This window comes from Oryctolagus cuniculus, chromosome 13, assembly GCF_964237555.1.
Source record: "Oryctolagus cuniculus chromosome 13, mOryCun1.1, whole genome shotgun sequence".
Lineage (NCBI taxonomy): Eukaryota > Metazoa > Chordata > Mammalia > Lagomorpha > Leporidae > Oryctolagus > Oryctolagus cuniculus.
The window spans coordinates 18,203,674-18,225,862 of NC_091444.1; the positions used below are offsets into that span (position 1 = coordinate 18,203,674).

Here is a 22,189-nt window from a genome sequence, read left to right on the forward strand (position 1 = left end):
CTTTCTGGTTAATGCTCTAAATAAGGGATCAACAAATGATAGGCCAAATTCAACCTGCTACATGTTTTTGTATAACTTATAAACTAAAAATGGATTTTGTGTTTTTTAGTTAATTAAACAGTAGTATTTTGTAATGTGAAATTTACATAAAATTAAAATTTTAGTTTCCATAACAATTGGTTGGAACACAATTGCACTTGTTGATTTAGTATTGTCTATGGCTGCTTTTGCATTATGGTGGCAGGATTGACTATTAGCAAGGGACTATGACCCACAAAGCCTAATGTACTTTCTGTTTGGCTCTTTAAAAGAAAGTTTGACCTCTGCTCTAAATCAGTGCAGTGTATAGTCTCATAGTGTATATATTTTTTTATTGAATAACATAAAGAAGATCTTGCACTAATAGCAATACTCGGATTTATGTACTTGTTATCTTTTAAAAATCTGTTTTCATATTTACTGTCTCATGTGCTCACATCAACACTGAAATAAAAGGACAGAGAAGTTTGATGTTTTCTGTCATATGGCCAGGAACCTTGGTTGTGGAAGGATTGGAATGGGCCATGACATTAAAGTCAGACTCTTGCCTTTACAGTATATTGTCACGTCCCTCATTCTGTTCTGAAATTTGTCCTCTACCTCTGTCCTAGATATACAGTTGCTCAGAAATGGAGCTTGAGACAGTCGAGACAGATTGAAAGAGCAAGGTGACACACACTCCTTCCTTAACCATTGGCAACTTTGCAACAGCATCTGAAATTCTGCATCTTGGCAAGCTTCACTTAATTCTGAGCACACTGCCAATGAAGTGTTCCAGCAGGCTTGGATTTGATTGCAGATTAGTAAGCACTTACCATCAAAGGAGACAAGGGACATTTCTCATTTTTATTTCCATAAGTGATGCCATTGCGTCGCTGGCCTGTGTGGAAGATCTTTGCTTAAACAGTAAATCTTGGCTCCTTTTTCAGGTTTTCCTTGGTTCATTCTACTTTTAGAACATGAGGTTTCTACCTTTTTTCTCTCCCTGATCTTGGGAATGCCTTCTCTCACCAACTAAATCATAGAAGCTTCCTTGTTATCTCAGCACTCCACCAAGCAGGGCTGGACAGGGAGCGTGGAATCCTGCCTTTCTGTATGTGCCCTGCAGGGGTGTTGGTGTTCGTTATCACCGTGCAGTATGCATTCCACTCCCCTTCCACTTGGACACAGCAGTCTGAGGGTCGACCTGTAGGCCATATTTCTTATATTATTGAGCATGATGCTTGCAAAGATAGACAAGTCATTTATGTTTCTAGAATCTTAGCCACTAATGTGTTCTCTTTCAGCCCTAGTAGTGATTTTACAAGATCAGATGTGCAAAATTGATTATACCCAGATTTGGATTGGTAAGGCCCAGCAGAAATGAGATGTTGCTTTTAGAGGTCAGCTGTGTTTCTGCTTGTACCCCACATTTCCTTGGCCACTGATGGTACTGAGGTCAGAGCAGTGTAGAAAAACATTTCTCTCCAAGGGGTCAGATGCCTCAGGGAGGCAACCGAGACATCTATAGGGATGAGTGACAGGTGTAGATATTTGTCACAACTCATGGCATGTGTACTTGAGATTTGGGCATTTCACTTTATGTGCATTTATATTTTAAACAAGTATTGAACTCTTATTAAAGGATTTGGGTGGTAAAGTGTTTGGAGAAATTATTGATCTCTGAAATGTGATGAATGGATGGATATATGATAAAGTAATTATAGTACAGCATTAATGATAGATTATAGTTTGTGAAAATATGCAGGTGTTCACTATGAAATTCCTTCAACTTTTCTTTTTTTCTTTATTTGACAGGTAGAGTTATAGACAGTGAGAGAGAGACAGAGAGAAAGGTCTTCCTTCCATGGATTGACTCCTCAAATGGCCACTACGGCCAGCGCTACGCCAATCTGAAGCCAGGAACCAGGTGCTTCCTCCTGGTCTCCCATGTGGGTGCAGGGGCCCAGGGACCCAGACCATCCTCCACTGCCCTCCCAGACCACAGCAGAGAGCTGGGCTGGAAGAGGAACAACCGGGACTAGAACCGGTACCCATATGGGATGCCGGTGCTACAGGTGGAGGATTAACCAAGTGAGCCATGGCACTAGCCCTCCTTCAACTTTTCTGTATGTTTGAGCGTTCCCATAATAAAATTTTCAGGAAAAAGTCTAAAGGGGATGTGGAGGTAATTTAATGAAGTGGGCTGGGGGGCCTCACAATAGAGAGTAGTGGGATCTGGGCGTGGGGATGCTCGTGATCTGCCTATGGAAGGCAGTTGCTACTGTACCCCAGCTGGTTGTGCTTTGTGGGAATCTGGCCCTGATGTTGTCTGATATTCTAATTTTTAAAAGGCAATTTCAAATATGGAAGCTTCTATGTGTGAAAAATCTTTATTTGTCAAACATTGCATTAAATTTACCAACAATTTTTCTATTCCAAAGATTTTAATTTTAGAGAAGGAAGTAGAGGTACCCCCTTCGGTTGTAAGGTATTATTATTGGAAATATATGACTTTCAAGAGATTCCAGCTATAGCTGAGACCTTATGCCTTAACCTCAGTTCCCCTGTTGTGTGGGCTGCTGTACAATAGTGCTCCTTGCCAGGGCCATGCCACTGACCCAGCCAGGACTTTGCTCTGGGCCAGGGGACAGCTGTGAGGCTGGGCTGGTTGGCATTGAGCTCCCGGGCTCGTCTTGGATTATTTAATATGGAAAGGGCAGCAGTGCATGCTAGTCTGATGCTCAGATATAATTCCTGGATGTAAGTCTTAGGCTTTAAGAGAAATTAGCACTGGATGGGAATCAGAAACAGAAAAGATTTCTAAGGCTTCCTTATTTTCCCTGTTTTGGCTCAGTGGTATTAACAATCCAGTTAGGGTCCTAAGCTCTTCAGAATTTCTGTGTTGAAAATCCTTTCCCCTGGCACTCTACTCAGTCACCCTGTTTTGTCCATTCTCCCTCAAGAGCGCTTCCCAATCCATCCCCTCCTCAGTGTCTCCACTACCAAACTGTCCTCTAAGACCTCATCCTTTCCAGCTTGGCTTACTCTTTCCCAAGCAGTGTCTCCCCCATTACAGTTTTTTTTTTCCTTAATATTTATTTATTTATTTATTTGAAAGTCAGAGTTACAAAGAGGAGAGGCAGAGAGAGAGAGGTCTTCTATCTGCTGGTTCACTCCCCAGAAGGTTGCAACAGCTGGAGCTGCGCCAATCCGAAGCCAGGAGCCAGGAGCTTCTTCTGGTTCTCCCACATGGGTGCAGGGGCCCAAGGGCTTGGGCATCTTCCACTGCTTTCCCAGGCCAGCAGAGCTGAGATCGGAAGAGAAGCAGAGAGCTGGATCAGAAGAGGAGCAGCCAGGTCTCGAACCGGCGCCCGTATGGGATGCCAGCATGGCAGGCTGTGGCTTTACCCACTACACCACAGCGTCAGCCCCTCCGTTACAGGTTTTCCCTGCCAACAATTCAATCTTCGTATTCCCACTGCAGTTATCAATCTAAGATACAGTTCTGATAGTATCACTCACTAGTTTAAAGCCCTCAACACCTCTCTGTTGCCCTCAGGATAAAGGCTAAACCCTTTATCATGGGGTAGAATGCAGGGACCTGCAGAGCTAACAGCCTGCTCTGCCATGCTTTCTTCTATTTCCCAGCAGCCTATGGTGTAAAGTTTTAATTTCTCAGGAAGGCCAATAAAGCCCTGTTCAGATTCCCATGGGTGCCCCACCCTGATCTGAGTCCAAGCACGCCAAGCTCTTTCCATTTCACTCTCTCCCAGGCCTTTCATATGCTGTTCCCTTTGCTCCCGATGGGCTTACTTGCAGTTTTTCAGTGGGCTGGTTCCTTCTTCTCCTTTATAGCCCAGGTAAATCATGTATACCCTTGGAGCTGCTTCCTGCCACCTCCAGACAAGATTAGTGACCTTTGACTCTGTGCTAAAGTACTTTGTACTTACCCCTTGTCTTACATTAGAGTAGGATTCCTGTTGCCTTGTATATTTACATGTCTCCATCACTAAATGGGAAAGTCTTATGCATTTTTGATTCCTCTTAAGGACTTTGCCCTGATAGTATAGGCCTCAGTAAATGTTTGTTAGATGAATAAATGGAAAAGTACTTACAGTAGGGAACACTGATTGGCAGACAAATTCTTAACCTGCTCTTGGGTAGTGTGAGTCAGTCTCAGATCCGGAATTTAACTGTCTTCTCCGATTTTCCGCCCGTGCTAACAGTAAAGTTGATGGACCCCTCCACTGCCCCTGAGCTTCCTTTCCTAACCATGGGAATCCTACCCTTTAATCCCAACTTTGATTCACTTCCTTCCCTCACTGATGAAACCTGACTGTGGTTTGTTTGCATCTACAGGAACTTCTATGGTTTGTACTGTATTTAGTCTGTTTTAAGTTTATCATTTTTGCATTTTCTTGTGTGTCCCTTCCTAGCTCTTAGAGACTATACAAGGGTAATGATAATAGCAGTAACAGTCATATAGCATTTAGCTGTGTGTCAGGCACTGAATGTTTTTATGTGACCCTAATTTTAGCCCTAATTTAGGAGATATTGTGACTTGAATGATAACTTTACAGGTGAGAAAGTTGAAGCAGACTGAGATAACTTGTTTCAAGAACACAAAGCTACCGACTGGTAGACCTGGGATTTGAACTCAGGAAGTCTTATTCCAGGATCTTTGCTCTTAACTAAATACTGTGCTGGGTAGGATTATATAACTGGTATCTTTTCCCATGTATGATTATATATGTGGGGACATGACAATAAGTGATAGAGATTAATATATCAAATTACTAGCTTTGGCTGTACAAAACTTTGATAAAAATATACTGAGAAAATAATAGCTTCTTATTTAATCTCCTTGTAGGGATAGAGTTTGTTCTGCTGCTTTGCACTTTCAGCACATCCAAATTTCCTGTAATGCCTGTGACTTTCATGCTTTACCCGTCAGGTCCAAGCTTTTCTGCCTTCTTTCCGAAGGCCTACTTGATGCCTGTGGAGCATTGCCCATGCCGTAGCTTTCCGCTGTGCTCCTGTGGCTTGTGAAACACTTGTTTATGGGCACAGAGTGATCTGGAGTTAAATAGAAAAATCCCTCTCCATGGGACAGCAATTTACTGCACATGCCAAGTTGGCAGAATAGTGGACCTTTGGGGGGGTTGCGGTTAAGACAGGTAGCCAAGACGTGAGGGAGGGTTCTAATCCAGACTCATGCTAACAAACAGAGTGGTCACCAAAGCATGTTAATGAGATCTTTGTGTTTTTCAATTATTCTAGTTAGAAATGACCAACTCAGACTGACTGGTTGGCCACATTGCTCATGTGAGATTATTGGAGGGCTATACTAGTATCAGGTTACCCTATAGATGCTAGCTAAAGTAGTTATTTTTAGGGAGATGGTATCAGGTATTAAAAACGTTCCATGAGCCCAGTTGTATCTTTTTTTTCCCCTTCAAATGTTATCTTGACCCTGGCCCATGAACTGTATTCTGGATGCCTCTAAATTTATAGGTAGAAAGCAGTCAAGTGGTTGTACAAATTGATTATATGACTTAAATAAGCCATTTAACTTTTCTGGGCTAAGTTTCTATCTTTAAAATGAAAAGACCTAATGCTTACTGCATGAGCTACCACATTCCTTCCTTCACAGCTTTGTCACAATAGACTTTTCCCCCAGGAACTTCTTTTGATCACCTCTGTTAAGGGGAGTCATTCCATTGTGTGTCTTAGCTCTTACGTGCAGAATTTGTTAGGATGTAATTTCAACAGGAATTTCTTCCTTATATTCAAATGTTAGAGTTTCTCAGCTTTATGTACTCCTTTGACTTGAGGGAAAGCCATACTTGGGATTTTTACTACACCTACTATGCCTAGCTTATTTTCCTCAAAATTAGCATTATCAGAAACTAATGAGGTAGAGGTCTGGAGATTGGGACTGTAAGTCTTCTAGTTGAAGATGAACCCTGAACTTTGAGAAGATGCAGCTTTCATTTTTTTTTTTTTTTTAAAGCAGAGAGAGAGAGAGAGACAGATAGATCTTCCATCTGCTGGTTTACTCTCTAAATGACCACAACAGCCAGGGCTGGGCCAGTCTGAAGCCAGGAGCCTGGTATTTGCCCACGTGAGTGGCGGAGACCCGAGTACCTGAGCTCCTGGGGTACACATCAGCAGGAAGCTGGATTTGGAAGTGAAGCAGGGCTGAAATGCAGGCACTCTGGGATATGTGCTGCAAGCATCGGTGACTTAACTGCTGTCTGTGCCAAACACTCTCCCTGCAGCTTTTATTTTCTGGGCTCTTTCTTCATTGTCTTTCTCCTTGACTTTTTGAAAACCTGCCTTGATAGGAGGAGTGAAGTCAGATGTGTTTAATTTTATGTAGTGCAAAAGTTCCCAGGGTGACACCTGTAAGACAAGTTACTGTGGGGAATAGAGAGGGTTGTGGGAAACATTTGAAGGGTCAGGGCTGTGGGCATTTAGAGCAGGTCTTGTTAGAATCTATGAACTTGCTTTTGAAACTTCATTGTGGTTAACCCTTAGGCAGTATGATACTTGCTCTTAATTGAAGGAAGATAGTCTCAGGCCCCAATTTGTAAACATTTGCAGCCTTGGGATAATATGCCACTCTACTGAGAACAAAAATTTTTTTTAAAGATTTATTTTATTTATTTGAAAGACCGAGTCACAGAGAGAGACAAAGAGGTCTTCCATCTGCTGGTTCACTCTCCAGATGGCCATAATGTCTGGAGCTGTGCCAAAGACAGGAGTCAGGAGCTTCTTCCAGGACTCCCACGGGTGCAGGGTCCCAAGGACTTGGGCCATCTTTACTGCTATCCCAGGCCATAGCAGAGAGGTGGATTGGAAGAGGAGCAGCTGGAACTAGAACTGGCGCCCATATGGGGTGCCAGTGCTTCAGGCCGGGGCTTTAACCTGCTGTGCCACAGCGCCAGCCCCCCAAGAACAAAAATCTTGATCAGTGTGATACTCCATGGAAAATTCTTTACTTCTGCTGTCTCTCTTGGCTGTCTGTCTTGAAAGAGTACAGATTGGTGTCCAGGGCCTGCCTGACCTCTGAGTACATAATCAGATATAGTTCTTACCATCTGGGAGCCAAACTGTCTCTGCCAGTGGGGCTGTGTGTCTTTCACACAGGGCTGACAGTTGCTGGGGTCACCTGTCATGTTGGAGCTGACTGCTGTGAGGACTCTGACTTACGTAGTAGTTACACTATATCGAGGTTGGAATGGAGGGACAGATACTTGGAAGGACTGGCTAAAGCACTAGATCAGTCCATCTTTACTGTGTTTGCTGTCTCTTAGTAATTATCGCTGATGGTGGAGATTTCCACATGTACTGACTCCTTTCTCACCTTCAATTTACTTGTATAATTTCATGGCATATCCTGAGGCTAGTTGGGGTGAGGAGACTTTGAGATTAGAAATAATGGGTTTCACAGGAGAATCATCAGTCAGTACTGCTCTCCTAGTTTCAGTCCTTAGCCAGAACACCCTCAGCAAAATGCCTCATGGGAGAACCACAGTTAAATTCTTTTAGGGTTTTGCTGTTTGAACTAAAGACTGGTAAAAATTTTCTATTTAATATAGTCGCCTTTTGAAAAATGGTATAAGAAGTGTTTTTAGGGAGTACATTTTATCTGGCAAAGAAGGGATCAGTCACTGCTGAAATTCTCACTTGGTTAATAGCAAGGAGAGAGGATGTGTCAGACTCTCTAGGTTCTGACTCCCTAGGCTGTGCCGATTTTATTGGTTTTCTTTGGCTTCTGTAACACATTACCACAAACTTGGTGGCTTGAAACAGCAAAAATTATTCTCCACCAGTTCTCAGAGATCTGAAGTCTGAAACTAAAGTGTCAGCGAGATAACACTGCCCCTGAAATATACATTATATATGTGTGTGTGTGTGTGTGTGGACTCAAATTGCTTCACATTTTGGCTGTTGTGAATAATGCTACTGGGAACATAGTTGTACAAATATCTCAAGAACCTGCTTTCAGTTATTTTGAGCATATACTCCACATTTTTGAATAGCATAAAAATGGTAATTCAATTTTTAACTTTTTGAGGAACCACCATACTGTTTTTCTTCTTCTTCGTCTCCTTTTTTTTTTTTGACAGGCAGAGTGGACAGTGAGAGAGACAGGGAGAAAGGTCTTCCTTTGCTGTTGGTTCACCCTCCAATGGCCGCCGCGGCCGGCGCTGTGCGGCCGGCGCACCGTGCTGATCCAAAGGCAGGAGCCAGGTACTTATCCTGGTCTCCCATGGGGTGCAGGGCCCAAGCACTTGGGCCATCCTCCACTGCACTCCCGTGCCACAGCAGAGAGCTGGCCTGGAAGAAGGGCAACCGGGACAGAATCTGGCGCCCCGACCGGGACTAGAACCCGGTGTGCTGGCGCCGCAAGGTGGAGGATTAGCCTAGTGAGCCGCGGCGCCGGCCCACCATACTGTTTTCTATAGAGGCTGAATCATTATGCATTGCCTTTAGCAGTGCACAGGGTTCTAATCTCTCCACATCCTTGCCAACACTTCTTGTTCTTTTCTGATGTTTTTAGACAGTAGCCATCCTAATGGGTGTGAGGTGGTATACCATGGTAGTTTTGATCTGCACTTCTCTAATGATTAGTGTTATTGAACATCTTTTCATGTGCCATTTGTGTATGTTTGAAGGCTTATCTACTCAAGATTTTTGCATGTTTTTGAGTTGTTGATTTTGTGTGTGTGTGTGTGTTTTCAGATTTATGTATTTATTTGAAATGCAGAGTTAGAGAAAAAGGGAGAAGGAAAGAGACAGATCTTCCATCTGCTGATTCACTCCTCAAATGGTTGCAATGGCCAAGGTGAAACCAGGAGCCTGGAACTCCATCCAGGTCTCCCACGCAGGTGCTATGGGCCCAAGTACTTGGGCCATCCTCTGCTGCTTTCCCAGGTACATTAGCAGGAAGCTGGATCAGAAGTGGAGCAGCCAGCACTTGAAGCAGTGTTCATATGGGATGCCAGTGTTGCAGGTGGCAACTTAACCTGCTGTGCCACAATGCCAGTCCCTGAGTTGAATTTTTAAAAATTCTGTTGTTGAGTTTTAGGAGTTCCTTATATATTCTGTATATTAATCTCTATCAGATTTGAAAATATTTTCCTTTTTTTAAAGATTTATTTTACTTATTTGAAAGAGTTACAGAGAGAGGTAGAGACAGAGAGAGAGGCTTTCCATTCTCTGGTTCACTCCCCAAATGGCTGCAACGGCTGGAGTTGGGCTGATCTGAAGCCAGGAGCCAGGAGCTTCTTCCGGGTCTCCCACATGGGTACAGGGGCCAAGGACTTGGGCCATCTTCTTGCTGCTTTCCCAGGCCATAGCAGAGAGCTGGATTGGAAGAAGAGCATCTGGGAGTAGAACTGGCACCCATATGGGATGCCAGCGTTGCAGGCCAGGGCTTTAACCCGCTGTTCCACGGTGCCTGCCCCTGAAAATATTTTCCTACATTCTGTGAGTTGCCTATGGTGGTTAGCATTGTGTTCTGGTATATTCCCTCAACTCTGCATGATTTTTTGAAATAAGGCAGGCATGGACTGAAAAATCTAAACAACTAAGTATGAGGCCACACTAAGCCCAGCTTCTAGTGTAACATCTGTCCAAGCACCTGGAGCTGGATTTTGGGGGAAGAGAGTTATTCCGAGGCTGAGGCAGGTAGTATCAGCACTATTCTGAGACACAACAGCGAGGTCAGCTCTTAAAGTCAGCACTTGGTGGCGGTGACAGTTGTAGGCTATTTTGGGAACCAAGGAGGCTTTGTTTGTAAGGCCTTCTGTGCACTCCTCGATTTAACTCTGGCACTGAGAAACCCTCAGACACTTTGGCCTTTGATAAAGAGAGAGAGCTAAACCAGGTATAGCTGAGAGATCACAGTGCTTATTGACATAGATTTATTGGTAAAATTAACTATTTTTCCTTGGATTCAGCTTGTCATTTCCAGGGAAATGTGACATTCTTGATTTTCGGAAGTTTTTACGTATTACATGGCAGTTTTTCTGAATAGTTCTTTTGAACTAATAATGATGCCATAACTCCATTTTTTAGGGAACTTAGAATAAGTTGTCGCCTCAGTAATATTCTGTATGGCTTCAGGAATGCAAAATAGGAGGCACTGGATTAAAGCCACAACAGAAGAAATGTGGGTTAAAGGCAAAGAAGAATGTCTCCATTGTTGTCAGGGGCAACAACAACGCTTGTTTAGCGTCTCAGAAAACCGATCTGTCTGGAGTTTAGGATGGTGGCTGGTGTTGGAGTGCATGGGCCTGGGCTGGGTTCTATAGATGGACCAGTCTGCTCATCTGCATGCTTCCGTCGTGAGTGAGTCAGCAGCACAGCTGCAGATGGAGTGGGCAGAAGGACATCTAAATTTAGTCATCATTCACTTGAGAAGGTTTTCAGGGGCCATGCGTCTCATCCGTGCTTTAGTCATGGTCCTCCCAGGGAGTGGGGGCAAGGGTGCAGAGAGAGAGAAAGGGTGGAGAGCCAGGGACCCCAGGGTATTTCTTCAGAGTGTCCTGCAACTCCTTGATTGGTCTCACCCATAAAGATGATTTCCCCCAAGCTTAACCATGGTACATAGGATTGTATTTGTATGACTCCTGAATTTAGGAGCTCACAGAATTCTGAATGTTAGGGACTTTTCTGAAGTTAGATTTACAATCAAGCTCCAAAATCTTGGCAGGTCAAAGACATTTTTAACCAAACTGAACCTATGTACAAAGCCTTGAGGAGGCCCCACTCAGTGCTGTGTGCATCGGCAGAGCTGCTTTGCAAACCTCCCGCTTCTGTTGGTCTGACTCCATAGCTGGGGCTTTTCACTGTGCGGTGCCAGGGGTGAGTGAGCTGAGGAACGATTTAATTGGTTGGCCTACTTTATTTCTCTGAGTTGATTTCTTTGATTCTTTGGAGATCGGTGATCTACCAAATTACATTTCAGATGAACCCAGTCCGTTTTGTTCTTTGAAACTTCTTCACAATGCCATTTCCATTAAAAACACTGTATTCCTAATATTTAGGATTATAGACAAAAATATGACAAAGTTTATAGATTTGGAGTTGACTTATAGTTAACACTTTCACAGAATTAAAAAGAAGAATTGGGGACCGGCGTTGTGGTGTAGCAGGTTAACCCTTGCTTGTGATTCCAGCACTCCAAATGGGCACTGGTTCGAGACCCAGTTACTCCACTTCTGATCAAGCTTCCTGCTAATGCACCTGGGAGAGCAGTGGAAGATGGCCCAAGTACTTGTACCCCTGCACCCATGTGGGAGACTCAGATGAAGCTCCTGGCACCTGGCTTTGGCTTGGCCCAGCCCTGGACATTGCAACCATTTGGGCAGTGAACTTATCGATGGAAGAATTCTCTGTGTCTCCCCTCCTCTCTTTGTAACTCTGCCTTTCAAATAAACAAACAATCTTTTTAGAAAAAGAAACAACATATTGAATATAAATTAGAAAAAAAGTGGAACTGAACTAGTAATGAAGTGAGGAGATTAAAGGAGGGAAGGGAATGGTGTGGTGACTCTATGGGTAAATCCACTGCTTGTGACACCGGCATCCCATATCAGAGCGCCAGTTCCAGTCCCTGCTGCTCTGCTTCCAACCTAGCTCCCTGCTAGTACACCTGGGAAGGCAGTGGAGGATGGGCCAAGTGCTTGGGCCCCTGCATCCACATGGGAGACTTGGAGTTTCAGGCTCCTGGCTTGGGCCTAGCCCAGCCCTGGCCATTGCAGCCATTTGGGAAGTGCATAACTAGATGGTAGTCCTCTTTCTCTCTTCCTCTCTTCCTCTCTGTTGCTCTGCCTTTCAGACAAAATAAAAATTTTAAAAAGGGAGGAAAAAAGAAAAGAAGGGAAGATATTATGAAGGAAAGATTGAGAAAAGATGAATTTTCTCTTATTTGATATCTGGACAGCTAAGCTTATTTTAGACCCTCTGGAATTTGGCTGCTGTCATCTTCAAAGGGCAAAGACTGGTCTTGAGAACATTGACTTCTAAAAGTCTGCCTGCTGGTAGTATGATCACTGGAGCTGAGAATTTATACTGTTCTTTCAAAGCTGAAAAATTTGCAAGCAAACAAGCAAGTAGTTGACCCAGTAGTGCTGGCCCACACAGGTTAAGAGGGCAGTTTATTAAGGTCAGAGGGTATGTTCAGCACAACCTCTAAATCACTTTCTTCTCCTACTTCTGTGCCTTTTTGAAAAGTAACTTACTAAAGTTCGAGGGTGTTCCCCAAAAGTCTCTGTGTTGAGATCTTAGTTCCTTAGTACAGTGGAGGTGAGAGATGAGGCCTCATGGGGAGGTGTTTGAGTCAGAGAGGCAGAACCATCACAAATGGTTCTTTACACAAGGAAAGGCATTGACCCAGAGTTTGGCTCTCATTTCTTTCTTTCTTTCTTTCTTTCTTTCTTTCTTTCTTTCTTTCTTTCTTTCTTTCTTTCTTTCTTTCTTTCTTTCTTTCTATCTTTCTTTCTTTCTATCTTTCTATCTTTCTATCTTTCTATCTTTCTATCTTTCTATCTTTCTATCTTTTTTTTTTTCAAGATTTATTTATCTGAGAGGTAGAGTTACAGACAGAGAGAGGGAGGACAGAGATAAAGGTCTTCCATCTGCTGGTTAACTCCCCAAATGGCTGCAATAGTCAGAGATGGGCTGGTTTGAAGGCAGGAGCTACATCCAGGTTTCCCACATGGGTGCAGGGGCCCAAGCACTTGGGCCATCTTCCACTGCTTTCCTAGGCCATAGCAGAGAGCTGGATCGGAAGAGGGGCAGCAGGGACCTGAACCAGTGGCCATATGGGGTGCTGGTGCCACAGGTGGATGCTTAACCTACTCTGCCACAGTGCCTCCCCCAACCCCATTTCTTTTTTGTGCATTTGTACTTGCCCTGCCGCTTTCTTCTCATTTTTAAAGACTTTTTTATTTGTTTATTTGAAAAGCAGAGTTACAGAGAGACAAGGTGGGGAGAAAGATTTCCTCAAGTGACCACAATGGCCAGGGCTGGGCCAGGTTGGAGCCGGGAACTTCCTCCAAGTCTCCCACATGGGTACAAGAGCCCACGTACTTGGGCCATCTTCCTTTCCCTTCCCAGGTGCATTAGCAGGGAGCTGGATCTGAAGTGGAGCAGCCCAGACCCGATCCAGCACCTTTTTGGGATGCCAGCATCACAGATGAATGCTGTGCCACAAAGCTGACCCCACCCTTCCACTTTCCCCGAGTGGGAAGATCATAAGGCCCTCATTAGATGTAACTCCCTTGGTAAGTTTTAGACTTCCTACCCTCTTGAACATGAGTCAAAATATCTGCCCCCCCCCCCCCCTTAAAGATTTATTTAGGGCCAGCTCTGTGGCTTAGCAGGTAGGGCCAGCGCCTATGGTGCCGGCATTCCACATAGGTGCTAATCTGAGTCCCGGTAGCTCTACTTCCTATCCAGCTCTCTGCTGTGGCCTGGGAAAGCAGTGGAGGATGGCCCAAGTCCTTGGGCCCTGCACCCGCATGGGAGACTCAGAGGAAGCTCCAGGCTCATGGCTTAGGATCAGCCTAGCTCTGGCAATTACAGCCGTTTGGGAAGTGAACCAGCGGATGGAGGGTCTCCCCCTCCCTGTGACTCTGCCTTCCAAATAAAATAAATAAATCTTCAAAAAATTTATTTTTTACAGAGAGAGAAAGAGAGAGAGAGGGAGAGAGAGAGAAAGAGAGAGAGATTGATCTTTCATCTGCTGGTTTACTCCCCAAATGGCTGCAATGGCCATAGCTGGGCCAGGCTGAAGCCAGAAGCCAAGAGCTTCTTCTGGGTCTCCTACATGAGTGCAGGGACCAAAGTACTTAAGCCATCTTCTGCCACTTCCCCAGGTCCATCAGCAGGGAGCTGGATCGGAAATGGAGTAACTGGGACTCCAACCGGCACCCAGATGGAATGTTAGTAGCATCACAGGCAGTGCCTTAACCTGCTATGCCACAGCGCCAGCCCCAGTATCTTTTTATTCATAAGAATTCTGTTGAAGAACATGTCCCCTTCCATCCTTTCATTTTAGTCTGTATTTACAATTTTTAGTCAGGTACTTTTCATTGATTGGCTAGACTTTGCAATGTTGGATTACAATATAGGACCAGTTTAATATAATTAGGAGATATTTTAAATTATGCATCATAAAGTAATTTACATGTAAAGAAATAAAGTAATAGGGAAGAGTGTGTGGAATTTGATAAACCTAAAAAACATAGAATAAATGTAATTTCTGGAGCTGCTTGTTGAAAAAGAGACCAAGAATACTGGCTATAAAAGTCACCCAACCTCCTGGGCCAGCGCCATGGCTTACTTGGTTAATCCTCCGCCTGCGGCACTGGCACCCCGGGATCTAGTCCCTGTTAGGGCGCCGGATTCTGTCCCGGTTGCCCCTCTTCCAGGCCAGCTCTCTGCTGTGGCCCGGGAGTGCAGTGGAGGATGGCCCAGGTGCTTGGGCCCTGCACCCGCACGGGAGACCAGGAGAAGCACCTGGCTCCTTGCTTCGAATTGGCGCAGCAAATGGCTGTAGCAGCCATTTGGAGAGTGAACCAATGGAAGGAAGACTTTTCTCTCTGTTTCTCTCTCACTGTCTATAACTCTCTCTTTGCCTCTCTCTCTCACTGTCTAACTCTGCCTGCCAAAAAAGAAAAAAGAAAAAAGTCACCCAGCCTCAAAAGATCAAGTTGGAGGAATATATTATATTGCATAAAATCAAATCTAGGTTTATATGCTTAGCTAGTCTCAGTAATTATAAAAAAGGAATATCAAATGGTTTGGGAAAAGTTAACAAAGAAGCTTTTTGTAACCAGAGTTAGCTAATTGAATTTTCCTCTAAATTGGATTGATTTTTTTTTTTTTTTAATTCATCCTCTGGCTCTCAGGCAGGGATGTCATGTGTTTTATCTCAGGAGAAAGTTCTCGCAAGTTCTCTTGCTATGAGGTGTCCTGCTTACATCCTGTAGTTACACAGGTCCCTGGCGTTCGAACTTTAATTCTTTCACAGTCATCTTTTGCTGTTTAAACTGTTGCTCATTGTCACCACAAAATATCTGTTGGTATATTTGAAGATAGTCATTCTCAAACTGATCTCAGGATTCCTTTATACTTGAAAATTTATTCAAGATCATCAAAATTTATTTAGGACTTTGTTCATATTGGTTATCAGATATTGGTGAGAGATTTAAAAAATATATACCCATTCATTTGAAATAATAATAACTCACTACATGTTACTCTAAATCTTTTTTTTTTTTTTTTTTTTTTTTTTTTGATAGGCAGAGTTAGACAGTAGGAGAGACAGAGAGAAAGGTCTTCCTTTTCCGTTGGCTCACCCCCCTCCCCCCACTGCGCCAAGTGGCTGCTATGGCTGGAGCACTGCGCCGATCCGAAGCCAGGAGCCAGGTGCTTCCTCCTGGTCTCCCATGCGGGTGCAGGGCCCAAGCACTTGAGCCATCCTCCACTGCCTTCCTGGGCCACAGCAGAGAGCTGGGCTGGAAGAGGAGCAACCGGGACAGAATCCAGCGCCCCAACCGGGACTAGAACCAGGGGTACTGGTGCCGCAGGCAGAGGATTAGCCAAGTGAGCCATGGCTCCGGCCACTCTAAATACTTTTTTAAAAAAGATTATTTATTTATTTGAGAGGTAGAATCACAGAGAGAAGGGGGGAGAGACAGAGAGAAAGGTCTTCCATCTGCTGGTTCACTCCCCAAATGGCCACAACAGCCAAAGCTGGGCCAATTTGAAGGCAGGAGGCAGGAATTTTATCCGGGTCTCCCACGTAGATGCAGGGCCCCAAGGACTTAGCCATCTTCTACTGCTTTTCCAGGCCATTGCAGAGAGATGGATCAGAGGAGGAGCAGCTGGGACTTGAACTAGCAGTCATATCAGATGCCAGCACTGCAGGCAGCGGACTTTACCTGCTACACCACAGCATCAGACCAGTATGAATCATTTTAATTAAAAAAGCTTTTAGAAATAACTGATGGGACCAGCGCTGTGTTGTAGTGGGTAAAGCTGCCATATGGGCACTGGTTCGAGTCCTAGCTGCTTTACTTCTGATCCAGCTCTCTGCTATGGCCTGGGAAAGCAGTAGAAGATGACCCAAGTCCTTGGGCCTCTGTACCCGCATGGGAGACCTGGAAGAAGCTCCTAGCTTCTGACTTTGGATTGGCACAGCTCTGATTACTGCAGCTATCTGGAGAGTGAACCAGAGATGGAAGACCTATTTCTCTCTCTGCCACTGCCTCTCTGTAACTCTGCCTTTCAGATAAATAAATACAATCTTATAAAAAAAAAAAAAAGAAAAAGAACAGACCAGTAACATCATTTTATAAATCTCTTTATAAATCTTTTAATATTAGCAGTCAATCTGTTGGTGATAGGCTTTTTTTTTTATGATATTTATTTATTTCTTTGAGAGGTAGTGTTACAGAGAGTGGGACAGAGAGGAAGGTCTTCCATCTGCTGGTTCATTCCTAAATGGCCACAATAGCTGGAGCTATGCCAATCTGAAACCAGGAGCAAGGAGCTTCCTCCAAGTCTCCCACATGGGTGCAGGGGCCCAAGCTCTTGGATCATCTTCTGCTGCTTTCCCAGGCCATAGCAGAGGGCTGGATTGGAAGAGGAGCAGCCAGGACATGAACTGGTGCCCAAATGGGATGCTGGCACTGCAGACAGAGGCTTATTAGCCTGCAGCACTGCCCCCTTATATGCTATTTCAATTAAAGTATATAAAGACAATCTGATATTACATAGATGTATATTTAGAAATGGGGGTATTTATTTTAAAGATTTATTTATTTATTTGAAAGGCAGAGTTACAGAGAGGCAGAGAGAGAGAGAGAGATGTCTTCCATCCACTGGTTCACCCCCCAGATGGCCACAATGGCCAGAGCTGGGCCTATCCGAAGCCAGGAGCCAGAAGCTTCCTCCAAGTCTCCACGTGGGTGCAGGGGCCCAAAAATGTGGGCCATCTTCCACTGCTTTTCCAGGTCATAGCAGAGAGCTGGATTGGAAGTGGAGCAGTCAGGACTCCAACCAGCACCCATATGGGATGCCAGCACTGCAGGTGGTGGCTTTACCTGCTACGCCACAGCACTGGCCCCTAAAGATTTTTTTATGTATTTGAAAGAAAGAGAGAGAGGAGGAGAGACACACACTGAGAGAGACAGATCTTCCATCCTGTGGTTCACTCCCAATGGTCACAACACGGGGCTGAGCCTGGTGGAAGCTAGGAGCCCAAAGCTAGGATCCTGGAGCTTATTCTGTGTATCCCATGGGGTTGGCTGGGCCCAAGTGTTTGGGCCCACCTTCACTGCTTTCCTAAGTGCATTAACAGGGAGCTGGATTAGAAGTGGAGCAGCTGTTTTTCAAAGCTGAGCCCATATGGAATGCCAGGACAGCAGGCACCAAATGCTGACTCCGAGTGATTATTTCTTAAGAATTAGTTACAGTGTGGAAGCTGAAACTATGTCAAGGGACTTAGGTTAGTTTGTTATGTTAAAACCTATTGGGGGCCGGTGCCGCGGCTCACTAGGCTAATCCTCCGCCTTGCGGCGCCAGCACACCGGGTTCTAGTCCCATTCAGGGTGCCGGATTCTGTCCCGGTTGCCCCTCTTCCAGGCCAGCTCTCTGCTGTGGCACGGGAGTGCAGTGGAGGATGGCCCAAGTGCTTGGGCCCTGCACCCCATGGGAGACCAGGATAAGCACCTGGCTCCTGGCTTCGGATCAGCACGGTGCGCCGGCCGCACAGCGCCGGCCGCGTCGGCCATTGGAGGGTGAACCAACGGCAAAGGAAGACCTTTCTCCCTGTCTCTCTCACTGTCCACTCTGCCTGTCAAAAACAAACAAACAAAAAAAACCTATTGGGCTGGTGCTGTGGTAGTGGGCTAAGCCATCCTCCTATGGCACATCCATATGGATGCTGGTTTGTGTCTCAGCTGCTCCTTTTCTGATCCAGGCCTCTGCTATGGCCTGGAGAAGCAGTAGAAAATAACCCAAGTGCTTGGGACCTTGCACCTACATGGAGGACCTGAACAAAGCTCCATGATCCTGGCTTCGGATTGACCCAGCTCCAGCTGTTGTGGCCATTTGGGGAATGAACCAGCAGATGGAAGACCTTTCTGTTTCTTCCTCTCTCTCTCTATGACTCTACCTCTCAAATAAATAAATAAAAATCTTAAAAAAATCATTAGGCCAGCGCTATGGCATAGTAGGCTAAGCCTCCATCTATGGCACTGGCATCCCATATGGGCACTGGTTCATGTCCTGGCTGCTCCTCTTCCAATCCAGTTCTCTGCTTATGGCCTGGGAAAGCGGTAGAAGATTACCCAAGTGCTTGTACCCAAGTGGGAAGAAGCTTCTGCTTTGGATTGGCCCAGCTTCGGTCATTGGTGGCCATTTAGGAAGTGAACCAGCAGGTGAAAGACCTTTCTTTCTCTCCCTCTCTGTATATAACTCTGCTTCTCAAATAAATAAAATATTAAAAAAAAAACCCATTGGTCTAGCTTGTACTTTGTATGTCTTTAACCTATGGATGGTTTTCTAACACCATGCTTTTGGTTATTTGGAAAATACAGGTTCATTAGGCTATGCAGATGTTTCAAATAAGAGTACAAGCATATTTCATTATACAATGTCAATAAATACCAGTTGTTGATTGTCTCACTGAATATCAGAAAACTGGGTATTAGGAAATTGTCAAGTTCATGGTGGTGGTTGTTTCCCAAAGTTCCAGTTTTCACTGGAATGGTCAGATTTTATCTTTTGGCAACAAACACTACTTATTTTCTTTGAACTGTTAGGCTTACTTTGTTCATTAAGTCAGAATACCATAATTTGTCCATTATCTTTTCAGTGAAAACAGTGTTCTGAGAGACAAGCAGCTAGTTCATCTTACAGCTCAAAAAGATGCACAGTGCTTTCTCTTAGAAACAACCATTACACTTGGATATGCAACAGAAGTGCTTTATGTGTACTTGTTATTTGACCACATGGAATATTAAGATTTATACCCAAGGATTGAGATTTAAAAATTTTTATGGTTTCATCAAGATCATTCTTAAGTGAAACTTACTTTTGAAAAGTAGTACCTTGAAAAATAAACTGTGGGGCTGGGCCTGTGGTGCAGCTGGCAAAGCCACCGCCTACAGTGCCAGCATCCCATTTGGGTGCCGGTTGGAGTTGTGGCTGTTTCACTTCCAATCCAGCTCTCTGCTATGGCCTGAGAAAGCAGTGGAAGATGGCCCAAGTCCTTGGGCCCTTGTACCAGCATGGGAGACCTGGAAGAAGCTCCTGATTCCTGGCTTCGGGTCTGCACAGCTCCGGCTGTTGTGGCCAATTGGAGAGTGAACCAGCAGATGGAAAACCTCTTCCTCTCTCTGCCTCTCCTTCTCTCTCTGTGTAACTCTGACTTTCAAATAAATAAATAAATCTTTTTTAAAAAAGGAACTGTTAGTATTTTTTAATAAAAGATTATTTATTTATTTATTTGAAAGGCATAGCTATATATAAAGAGGAAGAGACAAAAAGAGACAGATCTTCTACCACTGATTGACTTTCCAAATGACTGCAGCAGCCAGGCCTGGACCAGGCCAAAGCCGAAAGCCTGAAACTCCACCCTGGTCTCCCACGTAAGTGGCGAGAACCAGGTACTTGGGCCATCTTCTACTGCTGTCCCAGGAATGGTTAGCAGGAAGCTGGATTGGAAGTGGAACATATGGGGTTTGAACCAGAACTCTGATATGGGACACCAGGATCACAAGCAGTGCCTTAACACTCCCCCAGCACCGGCCCCTTAGCTAAAGTTTTATATTTTCATTTTTAGTTTTTTGAAGGAAGGAAGTAACAGGCAAATTTTTAAAAGGTTGGTCTTGGGGCCGGTGCTGTGGCATAGCAGGTTAAAGCCCTGGCCTGAAGTGCCGGCTTCCCATATGGGCGCCAGTTCAAGACCTGGCTGCTCCACTTCCAATCCAGCTCTCTGCTATGGCCTGAGAAAGCAGTAGAAGATGGCCCAAGTCCTTGGGCCCCTGTACCTGCGTGGGAGACCCGGAAGAAGCTCCTGGCTCCTGGTTCCTGGCTTTTGGCTTTGGATCGGCATAGCTCTGGCCATTGTGGCCATCTGGGGAGTGAACCAGCATATGGAAGACCTCTCTCTCTGTCTCTACCTCTCTCTGTAACTCTGTCTTCAAATAAATAAAATAAATCTTTTTTAAAAAAAAAAAAAAGGTTGATCTCAATGTTTATCGTTTTGGAACCATCTAAGCCTTGATAACAATTGATGTTGTCAACTCAGCCCTCTGTATTGTTTGTATTGGTTTTTGAAGATCTCTTTGCCATTAGTGACTGTTTCTTTTAGGCTAAGGTAGAACTAAAGCCCTTATTCAAAAAGCTTCTCTGCTTGCTTTCTGCTCCCCTGAGATGGGCAGATAAGGATCCCTAACCATCCCTAACTACAAATACATTTTACCATATTATTTGAAACCATTCAGAAAGTACATTTCTTCCCTTTGAAATGTTTGCCCCACCCTTTCTCACCAAAGCAGGTGCTGTTTAACACTCATACAGTCTTAAACTATAACTTCCCAGTGGGAAGATTGCATCTGAGCCTATGAGATTTTTTTCTTTGTTTCTTCATTCCTTCCTTCCTTCCTTTCTTCTAAGATGTATTTATTTATTAGAAAGGCAGAGTTACTGAGAGAGAGAGGCAGTGGGGAGACAGAGACAGTAAGTGAGAAACCGAGACAGAGATCTTCCATCCACTGGTTCATTCCCCAAATGGCTGCAGCGGCCAGGGCTGAGGCAGGCCGAAACCAGAAGCTTCTTCCAGGTCTCCCATGTGGGGGCTGGGGCCCAGGTCCTTAGGCCCTCTTACACTGCTTTTCCAGGTGCATTAGGAGGGAGTTGGATCAGAAGTAGGGTAGCTATGACTCGAACTGGTACTCATATGGGATGCTGGCCCCATAGGTGGCAGTTCAACCCACTGTGCCACAATGCCAGCTCCAAGATTGCTATCTTTTAAAATTCATAAGCAGGGGCCGGTACTGTACTATACTGGGTAAGTGTGGCCTGTGGCCTGCAATGCTGGCATCCCTTATGGGTGCTGGTTCGTGTCCCAGCTACTCCACTTCTGATCCAGTTCCCTGCTAATGGCCTGAGAAAACAGTGGAAGATTGGCTCTAGTGCTTGGGCACCTGCCGCCCACATGGGGGACCTGGATGAAGCTTCTCCTGGCCCATCTCTGGCTATTGCAGCCATCTGGGAAGTGATCCAGCGGATAAGAATATCCTTCCTCCCTCCCTCCCTCTCTCTCTCTCCCCCTTCCTCCCTCCCTCCCTCCCCGTCTCCATCTCCCTCCCTCCCTCCCCCTCCCCCTGTTCCTCTTTTTCTCCCTACCTTCTCCTTCCCTTCCTCTCTTCCTCTCTCCCCCCTCCCCCAACCCTCCCTCTCCTCCTCCCCCTCCTCCTCCTTCTCTGTCTCTTTCTCTATCCCCCTGTAACTCTGACCTTCAAATAAATAAATAAATCTTCAAATAAAAAATTTATAAGCATATCAGTGGCTTTTCATGTGCCCTGATTTTATCACATAGTGTTGCTGTAGCTCAGCCATTTATAGCACTTTAGAAATCACTTTCACAATCCTAACGGTCCTATTAGAACTATCAATAATAGTCCTCTTGTACTTCTAGGCTTAGAAGTCACGCTCTGGGCACTCAGTATGAAGGAAAGAAAAATTAATGTCTCATTAGAACTGTTAGGCTCTGTCAATGCCCGGGAGTGTCTGGCACACAGTAGAAATCAGTAAGTAGTTGTTGTGTGAATGAATGAACAGACCTCTCTTTTCAGGCCTGTATTGATGAGAATTTGGACATGGTGAAGTTTCTGGTGGAAAACAGAGCCAATGTAAACCAGCAGGACAACGAGGGCTGGACCCCACTCCATGCAGCAGCTTCCTGTGGCTATCTCAACATAGCAGAGTGAGTGAGTCTCCCGGGGTAGGGGTGGGGCGGGAGGAGAAGCCTTTTCTCTTCTGTTCTTGGGCATTTGAGTTTCAGAAATAGTAATCTCGCTTTGTTGCAAATTATCAAAGCATTTAAGAAATGGCTGACACCTGTGTTTAACAT

The 22,189-nt window shown here is 44.8% G+C and overlaps 2 protein-coding genes across 18 annotated transcripts in view; both read left to right on the forward strand.

The window, feature by feature from the left end:
- Positions 1-16,379, forward strand: part of LOC103351004 (dolichyl-diphosphooligosaccharide--protein glycosyltransferase subunit 1-like) — a 40,493-nt gene extending 24,114 nt beyond the window's left edge. The window contains 1 exon segment of the mRNA XM_070056208.1: positions 1-16,379. This exon segment is cut by the window's left edge and continues 14,872 nt beyond it. The gene's annotated coding sequence lies outside the window, so the exon portion shown is untranslated.
- The window catches only part of PPP1R12B (protein phosphatase 1 regulatory subunit 12B), a 215,740-nt gene that overhangs the window by 27,532 nt on the left and 166,019 nt on the right, over positions 1-22,189 (forward strand). For 16 of the 17 annotated variants that reach the window (XR_011381332.1, XR_011381333.1, XR_011381336.1 and 13 more), the window contains exon 2: positions 21,912-22,042. The exons of the other annotated variant lie outside the window; for it this stretch is intronic. Coding sequence is in view for 9 of the 16 variants with exons in the window: in XM_008268574.4 (XP_008266796.2) it covers positions 21,912-22,042 (131 nt within the window). In the remaining 7 variants the exon portion in view is untranslated. The remainder of the gene's footprint in view (positions 1-21,911; positions 22,043-22,189) is intronic. 17 annotated transcript variants of the gene reach the window in all.